General features: G+C 60.7%; 1 protein-coding gene across 1 annotated transcript; it reads left to right on the top strand.

Annotated features, from left to right (window-relative positions):
- Nucleotides 1–987: 987 nt before the first annotated feature.
- On the top strand, nt 988–7,434 carry SPDEF (SAM pointed domain containing ETS transcription factor). Its single transcript, XM_061363176.1, has 6 exons — nt 988–1,412; nt 5,217–5,672; nt 6,129–6,326; nt 6,404–6,451; nt 6,864–7,004; nt 7,106–7,434. Exons 2-6 carry the CDS (start codon nt 5,246–5,248, stop codon nt 7,282–7,284), a joined length of 993 nt encoding a protein of 330 aa, XP_061219160.1. The 5' UTR covers nt 988–1,412; nt 5,217–5,245; the 3' UTR covers nt 7,285–7,434.
- Nucleotides 7,435–9,380: the final 1,946 nt, after the last annotated feature.

Raw genomic sequence — 9,380 nt, 5'->3', positions numbered from 1 at the left:
CCCCATAGCAGAGCCCGGGGCTCCCTCCCCACCGCTGCTGCCCCCCATGTCCTCCCAACCCACATCCCCCCCACCACCACCGCTGCCATGTGTTCTGGGCCTGGCCGTGTTTACCAAAACAGGGCAGAAAAGCTCCCCCCGGGTGCAGGAGCCCGAATCCGGGGGCAACTTTTTCCCCACCGATAAGATAACATTGAGGCAATTCAGAAGGGGCAGAAACCGCTGGTCCTGGCGATAGCGCCGCGAAGCCAATGCACGGGGCAGCCGCGACACCGGGGTCACCTCCTGACGGGGCTCTTTCCATCCCGGCACATGGTGCTGATGGGTTGCGTGGTGCTGAGCCCGGCTGTGACGGCTGCAGGGACACGGTGACGTGGGTCTGACCCCGGCTTGCACCATGGGTGTTTGTGGCCCATGGGGTTTTGTCTGACGTTGGGTTTTAGGGCATGGGAGGGTTTGGTTTCGGCAGCGCTACGTGCACGGGACTGAGCTGCTTTGCTCTCTTCATGTGTTAAAGAGGAACAATAAATACCAGCTCGGTGTCTGTCCTGGTCAAAACAGCTTGTTCCTGCTTATTCCGGTGGAGACAACCCAAGCCTGGAGCGCTGCTCATTCTGGCCATGCCCCTGGTACCTTGTGCTGCTCCCAGGCAGCAGCAGCCTGGACCCTTTGGGTACCCTTGGGGCATCCCTGCTGTGAGGGGTGGTTGGGTTGGTGTGAGGGGCTCCTGCTCTCCCTGTCAGCCCTGAGCATCCTCACTCGCCGTCTCTATCACAACCCCCTTGCACTTGCATAGGGGATGCTCCTGGCCCTGAACTAGTCCAGCCTGTGCTGAGGGAGCGGTGTCATGTGGCAGGGTCCAGACAGGGGCTCTAATGCATCCAATAGGTCTCTGCAGGAGGAGCTTTCAGTCTCGCCCCCTAATGTGTCCCCATATCTTGGGTGGGTGTCCCAGATGAAGATGGGAAGGGGTTAATGATGCCCAGATTGACCCCACTCCCCTCCTTGGGCCCATTTGGGTCTGAGCCCGGTAGCTTGATGCACCCATTAAGGGTTAACCCTGGCTTAGGCTATTCAAATACCAGCACCCAGCTTGTTTGTTCAGGTAAATAAGGAAGGAATTGGATATAATGGGCAAAGGAGGCATTTGCTGAGCTGAGCACCTTGCGTTCGCTGCCGGCTTCCCCTCGCATGCTTTGCCTGGCTTCACCCCCCCACCACCCTCAGAGCCGCTCGGGGTGCCCTGTCCCTGTCCCTGTGCCCTGTCCCCATCCTGCAGTGGGGCCACAGGGACGGTGCAGAGCAGGGCCGGGTGCTGCTGGGGCGCCCTGCCTTGGGCCATGTGTGCGGAGCACCACGGGGATGGCTCTTCCCACCCTGCGCTGGGACCTCTGCGGTTTCTGAGCCTCAAGGTAAGCCCTGCGCTGTACTGAGACCTTCCCCCCTTCCCGGGGGCCCTACAGCCCTTTAGGCACCAAGGCTGTGTGGATGTGGTGTCAGCCCATGGAGCATCCCCACCCGCAGCTCCCTGCGCCTCCAGGTGCCATTAGGGCTGAATAGGAACAGGTTGTCCCCCCAGCGTGAGGTTCCCGGTGCTTCCTGGCATGGCATCGCCTGGAATGAAATGGGAATTGCCAATTGGAACCCCCTCCTGCTCAGGCAGCAATGGTGCAATGAAGCCAGAGCCCCTGTGGCCAGCTCACCCGGTACCCACAGGGACACTGAGCATCCTGCAAGCCCCTCTGCCTGGCGGGGTACAGTGCTCTGTACCTTGCCCATAGCAGGTTCTGAGCAGCTCAAGGGGTTGTTTCTATGCTTTGAACCCCTTTACAAGACCTGCACGGTCTCAGCACTGCTTCTCTGCTGGGTGTTTTTGTCTCCGTGCTAAAGGCACATTGGCTCTAGGTCTGATTTTTGTGGTTCTGCTCGGTTAGTGAAACACAAACGCCGCTCAGGTGCCAAATCCCCCACAATATGGGCTTTCTCATGGGCAGGAGCTTGGCGGGGAGGAAGGTGCTGCTATAAATAGGAGCTTTCTGGCCCTGCATGGGGACACCAAGCTCTGCTGCTCCCCTTGGGGACACAGAGCACTGGGGCTCCGCTCAGGCCTGTCCCGTTCCTCCCCTTGCTCCTGCTTTCCTCCCTGCACCGATGGCGAGGGCAGCCTGACCCAGGGTGAGGGGACCCGTGGGGACGCTTGGTCCCCGTGCCAGCATCCATGCAGGTAACGGCAGGAGGAGCTGGGGGGACATCGGTGGTGTTGGATATGGCGGGGTGATGGATGGGATGGGCTGCATCCCTCCTGCGGTACCTCCAGTGTGAGCCCTGGGCTCGCCCTCACCCCAGTCCTGTCATTGCCAGTGACAGATCCAAGCCCTTGCCCTGGCTGAGGGCAGATTTTGGCCTCCTTCTACCCAGAGATAAAGGGGGCTGAGTGGTTTGGACCTGGCCAAGCACCATGAGGCTGGTGGGTGGATGGGATGCACTGGCAGCACCCCAAATTGTCAGCAGCATCCGAGCACCCAGGTGCTTGATTCAGCCCTGGCTCATGCAGGGACCCCAGGTCCCTTCACCTGCTTTACGTGGGCCTCATGTCTTGTGCTGGCCAGCAGTCATCCGGCAGAGGCAATGGGGTCTGTCTCTCTGTCCCCCTTGGTGCTTGCATCGCCCTCCTTGGGGCCCAGGGAGGTGGCTGGGGCAAGAGGTGCTGAGTCAGACCAGAGAGCAGGGGCAAAGCACCCAGATGGCAGCCCCTCCTTGGGCAAAGAGAGGATTCCTGTGTCCATGGGGTCCCTGTCTGCTCCTGCCTTGCTGTGCTGAGGGATGTGGGGCAGGCGGAGCTGAAGGGATGGGTTAAAGGCAAACCCCACTGTCCATGGCGCTGCTTCAGCTCTGCATCCCTCATGTCCCCAGTTCCTCTGCGGACAGCAAAGCACATCCCTGTCCCCATCCTCAATGTGGGAGCTGGAGGTGACCCCAGAGCCTGGTCCTGTCTCACCACCCAACGGCTGCTTGGGAAGGGCTTTGGAAGCACCTGGAGACTTGGGAGGCATCCTGAGTGCCGGGGGCCAGCCCTGCCCCATCTCGGCTGTGGCACAACCTGTTTAACTGCGGATTTAATTCTCATTAACGGGGTCATTGTTTGAGGGTGGCGGTTGGGCCCATTTCTTATTTATTCAATTCCTCTTGCTCCCAAGGGCTAATCCCAGCTCTGCTCCCTCACCGGTGCCGGGTCACTGCCCCGAGCAATGGGTTGTGTTTGCCAGGAGAGCTGGGGATGACACAGGAGATCATTGTCCTCATCCTCAGACCCCTCCGCTGCGGCATCCGCTGCTTCCCTCAGCATTCCCTGGAATAGGGCTGAGTCCCTGGGGCCCTGAGGAGCTGAGCCATGACCTGAACCCCTGGGGAGAGCAGGAGCCCTGTCCCAGCCCCAGGCTTTTGGCTTGGAAGGAACCTGTTGGAGCTGTTCTTGCTGTGCCCTCTGGGGCTCAGGAATGGCAGGACCCGATGATCTCTTGAGGTCCCTTCCAACCCTTGGGGTTCTGTGATTCTGTGACCCTCCCAGCTGTGCCCTTAGTGGCAGAGCTTTGTTGTGGGGATGGAGAAACCTCTTGGGTACTCAATGGCTCCATCCTGCTTTGGGATCTGCTCCTCTGCCACTCTGAGTCAGATCCTGCCCATGGCAGGGTGCAAGCGTTGCAAGAACCTATTCTGTTACCACTTCCCCTCTTGCCCGGAGCAGCAGGATGAGCCCAAGGCTGCTCTGGTTCGGCTTTGCTGCAGGGAAGCTCTGGTGCAGAGCCCCTGCTCACCATCGGCAGCCTGTGAGAGCCACAGAGCGCTTGCCACGGCCGATGCCATGACCAAAGAGCCTCGTTCAGCACGGGAGGGTTTCTGTCGGGTCCATGCGGGTCCGCGCTCGCTGGGAGCATCCCCGGGGCTGCCCCTCCTGCCTCTGCTTTTCCAGGGAACTGCACCACGGGAGAGGAGAGGGAAGCGGCTTCCAGAGCAAACAAGGTCCCACCCAGCCCGGCCGCCTGCGTGCGCAGCGGGGCAAAGGCAAACAAGGGCCCCCGCCCTGGGAGTGCAGCACCGGCTGCTGCGCGGTGCCTGCTCGGCCCCAGGGATCGGGTCCTTCGGGTCCCAGTCGGGATGGGGAGAGGATGGGAACGGGGCCGTCATCGCGCCCTGTGCCCAGGGTGGCTCCACAGCCCTGCTGCTCCATGGCAAAGGATGCGCCAGGACCCCAGAGCATCCCGCAGACACGGGGGACAAGACCCCCATCCTCTCCCCAGAGAGCCCCAGTGCTGTACACCGGCCTGGAGCCGCACAAGCTGTTACCGCTTCCCTTTTGTGCCGGGAGCAGCGTGAGGCTGGATTTAGCGCTGATCTTCTAAAGCTCTTCCTTTAATCCAGAGCGAATCGAGGAGAGGTTTGGAAGCCAGCGCCATCTCTCAGGGAAACTGTTTGGGTGGCGGGGGGAGCTGGGTGCTGTGCACACCCCTTGTGCCCACGGCCAGCCTCTCCCCTGGCACCCGCTTTCTCTTCCCAAAGCCTCGGGGTATCTCGTGGGGAAGTTTCTCCGTGGATGGAGCTGTTCCCTGGTGTTGCTATGGAAATTCAGCAGGCTCATCCTCTCCTCCATGGCCTCCAGGACTCCCGTGTGCTGGAGACAGATGGGGACAGGCTGATTTTGAGTAGTTTTTCTTGCAAGAGAATGAAAGCAAAGGTCTCATCTGGGGCTGTCCCCAGCCTCAGGGAGCTGGATTTGAGCACTGTTGCACAGGGGCATCCTTAGGTTAAAGCAGCGAGTCGTGCTTTCCATGCACAGAAACATGCCTGTATGCTTTAGGCATCCTGCGTTGCCCACAGGCTGCCCAAGCAGCTCATCAGATCCCCTACAAGGCACAGGGCATGGGGCTGGGACTGAACTGCTGCCACCCCAGTGTGGAATTCATAGGGAGAGAGCCTAAACCCGTGGTGGTTGGGACCTGCCTCTCCCTGCTGTCTGCTGCAGTGTCCTCCCCACGTCAGGACAGCCCCATGGCTGATCCCGAGCCTGCATTCATCCAGGGGCTTGCAGGGAGCCGTGGGTCTCTTTGGATGCGTTTTCCCCTCTAACAGGCTTAGTTCCTCCCTTTGTGCCTGGCTGCTGGGCAGAGGGCAGGAGCCGGTGCTGGGCTGAGCATCTCCTCTCCTCTCCTCCTCTCCAGCAGGGTCGGAGCCGGTGCTGAGCTCAGCAATGGGCAGCGCCAGCCCCGCGCTGAGCGCTCTGCCCCCCGGCCGCCTCGCCTGGCTGGACACTGCCCCACGGGACCCCCATAACCGGAGCTGGGGCTGCCCGAGCCCCCCCACACCCCCTCAACAGCCCCTGCCCGCTGTGTGCCTGCACTACTTCGACATGATTTACTCCGAGGACATCGCCTGGACCACCAAGGACCTGGGGGAGCCATCCCAAAGCAGTGCCCAGGGTGGGCAAGGGGAGGCGCAGAAGGAGCCGGAGCAATGTCCCATCATTGACAGCCAGGGCTTGGGGCTGGGCGCCGAGGGGGACCTGCAGGCCAGCCTGCCCCTGGAGGAGCACTCGCTGGAGCAGGTACAGAGCATGGTGGTGGGCGAAGTGCTGAAGGACATCGAGACGGCCTGCAAGCTGCTCAACATCGCTGCAGGTCAGTGTCCCCACAGCCGTGGGGGGCAGCGAGGGAGGGATGTGCCAGGGCAGGAGCTAAAGTGCAGGGTGCAGAGCCCAGTGTGGGGTAACAGCGTGACAGAGCCATGCCATAGAGCCAGGGAGCTGCAGGGACACAGCAACCCTCTCTGGAGCTGGGGGTCCCTTCCCCTCCCAGGGCATTGGTGTGAGCCTGAAAGGCAACCCATAACTGCATCTTGGGGATGTGTGTGTAGTGAGGACTTGAATTATCCTTTTCTCCATCCCATTTTCCCTGGACATTAGGAATGGGCAGAGGAGTGTGTGGGGTTGGTGACAGCCTGGAGGCAGCTGGCATTACCTGAGCTAGGGGTAGGGTTGGGTGCAAAGGGAGCAGGACAGCCCAGGTCCGAGTCCTCTGGGGTACTGCTGCCATTGGGCATCACCGAGGTCCTCCTTGGGGTGTCACTGCCTTCAGACCCCGTGGACTGGAGCCCCGGCAATGTGCAGAAGTGGATCCTATGGACAGAGCATCAGTACCGGCTGCCGCAGATGGGGAAGTCCTTCCAGGAGCTGTCGGGAAAGGACCTGTGTGCCATGTCCGAGGAGCAGTTCTGCCAGCGCTCACCCACCTGTGGGGACATCCTGCATGCACACCTCGACATCTGGAAGTCCGGTGGGTGCTGGGGACCGCGAGGGTGGGCGATGCTGGCAATGGGAGATGCTCCTCTGATGCCTGCTCCTGCCTTCCAGCTGCCTGGATGAAGGAAAAAGACAGGCCGGGAGATGGGAGATACTGCGGTGAGTTCTGTGCGGGCTCAGCTCCATTGGCCTCACTGCTGCATCGGGGGTGTTTGAGAGGTTGCTCCCTGCTCAATCGTCATTACCTGGTGTGGGAGCAGCTGCTGCAGCAGCATCCATGCGGCTGCACTCCCTCTGCCCCACAGCAGCCCCTGCAAGGTGCAGCCAAGGGGAAATGACCACAAGACTCCTGCACCCTGTGAGTCCCTGTGGGGCTGTGCCAGGGCAGGACGGAGCTGTTTTCCCAGCTCCGAGATGGGGAGGAGAAAGCGGCGCTTCCAGACCCAGCCTCTGGAGATGGATGAGCATTGAGCTGGGGTCTTCCATATGAGGACCCCTGCAGGTCCCTGGGATGGTGCAGAGCAGTGCCGTTTCTCTCCTCCCTCATCTCCCCCATCCCTCTCCACTGCAGGAGGTGATGCTGCCTGGGCAGACAGCGAGGTGGACTCATCCTGCGCTGGCCAACCCATCCACCTCTGGCAGTTCCTCAAAGAGCTGCTGCTGAAACCCAACAACTACGGCCGCTTCATCCGCTGGCTCAACAAGGAGAAGGGTGAGTGCTCCGGCGGCCCCACAGTGGGTGCTGGTGGGTCTGGGGGGGGGGGGGGGGGGTGCAGGCAAGGCTGTAACCCCCAGGCCCTGTCTCTCTCTCAGGCATCTTCAAGATCGAGGACTCGGCACAAGTGGCGCGGCTGTGGGGCATCCGCAAGAACCGCCCGGCCATGAACTACGACAAACTGAGCCGCTCCATCCGGCAGTATTACAAGAAAGGCATCATCCGGAAGCCCGACATCTCCCAGCGCCTGGTCTACCAGTTTGTGCACCCAGTGTGAGCGGAGGCACCTGCGCCCCGGCAGGGACAGGGGACCCTCGCTGCATCCCCCTGCCTCCCAGCCACAGAAACCATCTGCCAGCGCCAAGGACCGGGGTGCTGAGGGGCTCCATCCCGCTGCCAATGGACCACGGGGCTCCTGTCAGCACCCAGCCTTAGGATAAGCACCAGTGTGGGGTTGATGGGGGTGAGATAAAGGCAGATAAATCTGTGCCTGTCATGGGGCTCCCCACAACTTCGGTGCCCTTTGGCAGGGATTGATGGTGGGAGAGGAGCTTGGGGACACAGGAGTCCAGCCCTCAGGTCTCTCGCCCTGCCACACTGTCCCTTTACCCTACAGCCCCAGGGCATTGCCAGGACACAGGGGCCAAGCTGGACACCTCAAGATCCCCACGAGCATCAGGACCATACTCCCCTCCGGTGAGAGCCTGTCCCCATCTCACCAACAGCCCAGCTGTGGGACTGATTGCCCCCAGTGCCCATTAGGAGTGACCCCGTGCACTGCAGTGGGGCTGCTCTGGATTGACCCTAACAGAGCATCCCCTGGCCCTCAGCTCTGTTCAGGATGGGGGGTTCTGCTCTTCACTGCGCCTCAGCTGTAAGGAAAGAGGCTGCCTGCACTTTGTGCTCACAGTGCCCAGGCTTTCCCCTCCCTCCCGGGTGCTGGCTGCGGTGGCATCGCCCCAGCCATTGTTTGGGGAGGACAAAGCGCAGGCATGAGCTGGGACAATGGCATCTGAAGGGACGAGGGCACCTGCGGCTGCCCTTGGCTGTGCCCATGCGGGAGCAGCCTGGCACCAGCAGCACCCAGGGATGCTGTGCCCCGGGGACCACAAGCATCCCCTCAGATGGGCACATCCTCCCTTTGCTTCCCGGCTCCGCTTTGCTCCTCTGCAGGGATTTGGGGCATTTTGCAAAGGGAGCAGCTGTAGAAGGTGGGTGCAGGGCTGTTCACCATGGGCATCCCTGCAGTAGTAGGGGGTCCCCTGAGTTGGGACCGCATCCTTGGGCATGGGGTCACCCAGAGCATCCCAAAGCCCCTGGGTCCTTGGCCTTGGCACAGAGCTCTTCCCTTGATTTGGATTTGGGTTTTGGACTGCCTGATTCCAGAGTTCTGGAAAAGGGAGGTGGCACATTCACCACTTCCCTCTGGACAGTAAATCAGAAACACAGCCCCGCAAGCCTGCACTGAGACAGAAACCCGGGGGTTGCTTAAACTGCACATTTCCCGACAGCCCGAGTTACCTGGTGATGTTGCTCTTTTATATTACATCTTTATTTGCTTTCTGGTTTGGGCTGGTGGCAAGTTGTGGTCTAGGTTCAGATGAATGGGGGGTGATGGGCCCCGGGCACCGCGAGATGCTCTGTGGGAGCTTTAAAAGCAGAAAAAACCCTGGTTCTTGGTGTTTTGGTTTTAATTTAACACAGCTGCTTGTGATGGCTCCTGCTCTTCGGGGTTTGTTCTGCCTGTTTCATGCTGCTTATATGGCAAAGAAGCAGCCACGCTTCCTGCAGCCCTGCAAGCATCCCAGCGGGAGGGATGGAGGGGACTGAAGGAGCAGGGGAAGGAGGAAAACTGCCTTGGCCTCTGGAAAACTGGGGGGAGATAAGGGAAAGGGGGCAGATGTGTCTTGTGGGAAGCACCAGGAGGATGCACTGATGGCGCTGGTGCCCCAAATCTTGGGTCTCTGTCACAGGTCCCCCGGCTGCTTGTCACTGTGAGGAAGGTGAGCAGGAAGGGGGAGAGCCGGGGCCAGATGGGGAGGGTGGAGACGGGGATGTGGGGACCTGATGCAGCAGGTTCCCTGCAGCAGGACTGGGCTTCTGATCAGACCGTTTGTAGCTCCGGCCCTTAAACAAGGGGAAATTAATCCCTTTTACCTGCCCCCTCTCCATCAACAGCCCAGTGAGTGCCCCCATAATCCCAGTCTCACCACCCTGTCCCCTATGTCCATAGCCCTGTCCTGGTCATTATTCCAAAGGTTTCAGGACTCATAGGGAGCCCAAGAGGCTGTCACCTCTGCCAGCTCCAACTCGCTGTGCCAGGGCTCCCCCATCCCCTGATGCTGGGACCAACCCCCGAAACTGCTTTATCCC

Source organism: Neopsephotus bourkii, unplaced genomic scaffold, assembly GCF_033783945.1.
Source record: "Neopsephotus bourkii isolate Nb327-2 ecotype Australia unplaced genomic scaffold, CSIRO-AGI_Nbou_v1 NB_1139, whole genome shotgun sequence".
Lineage (NCBI taxonomy): Eukaryota > Metazoa > Chordata > Aves > Psittaciformes > Psittacidae > Neopsephotus > Neopsephotus bourkii.
Note: the sequence above shows the minus strand (reverse complement) of the source record. Positions and strands in the feature narration are given on the sequence as shown.

Bases quoted from the DNA above. Each gene is read 5' to 3' on its own strand.
- SPDEF (XM_061363176.1), top strand. From the start codon at position 5,246: ATGGGCAGCGCCAGCCCCGCGCTGAGCGCTCTGCCCCCCGGCCGCCTC. The intron at 5,673-6,128 runs GTCAGTGTCCCC...CACTGCCTTCAG, and splicing joins GCTGCTCAACATCGCTGCAG to ACCCCGTGGACTGGAGCCCC. The intron at 6,327-6,403 runs GTGGGTGCTGGG...CCTGCCTTCCAG, and splicing joins CCTCGACATCTGGAAGTCCG to CTGCCTGGATGAAGGAAAAA.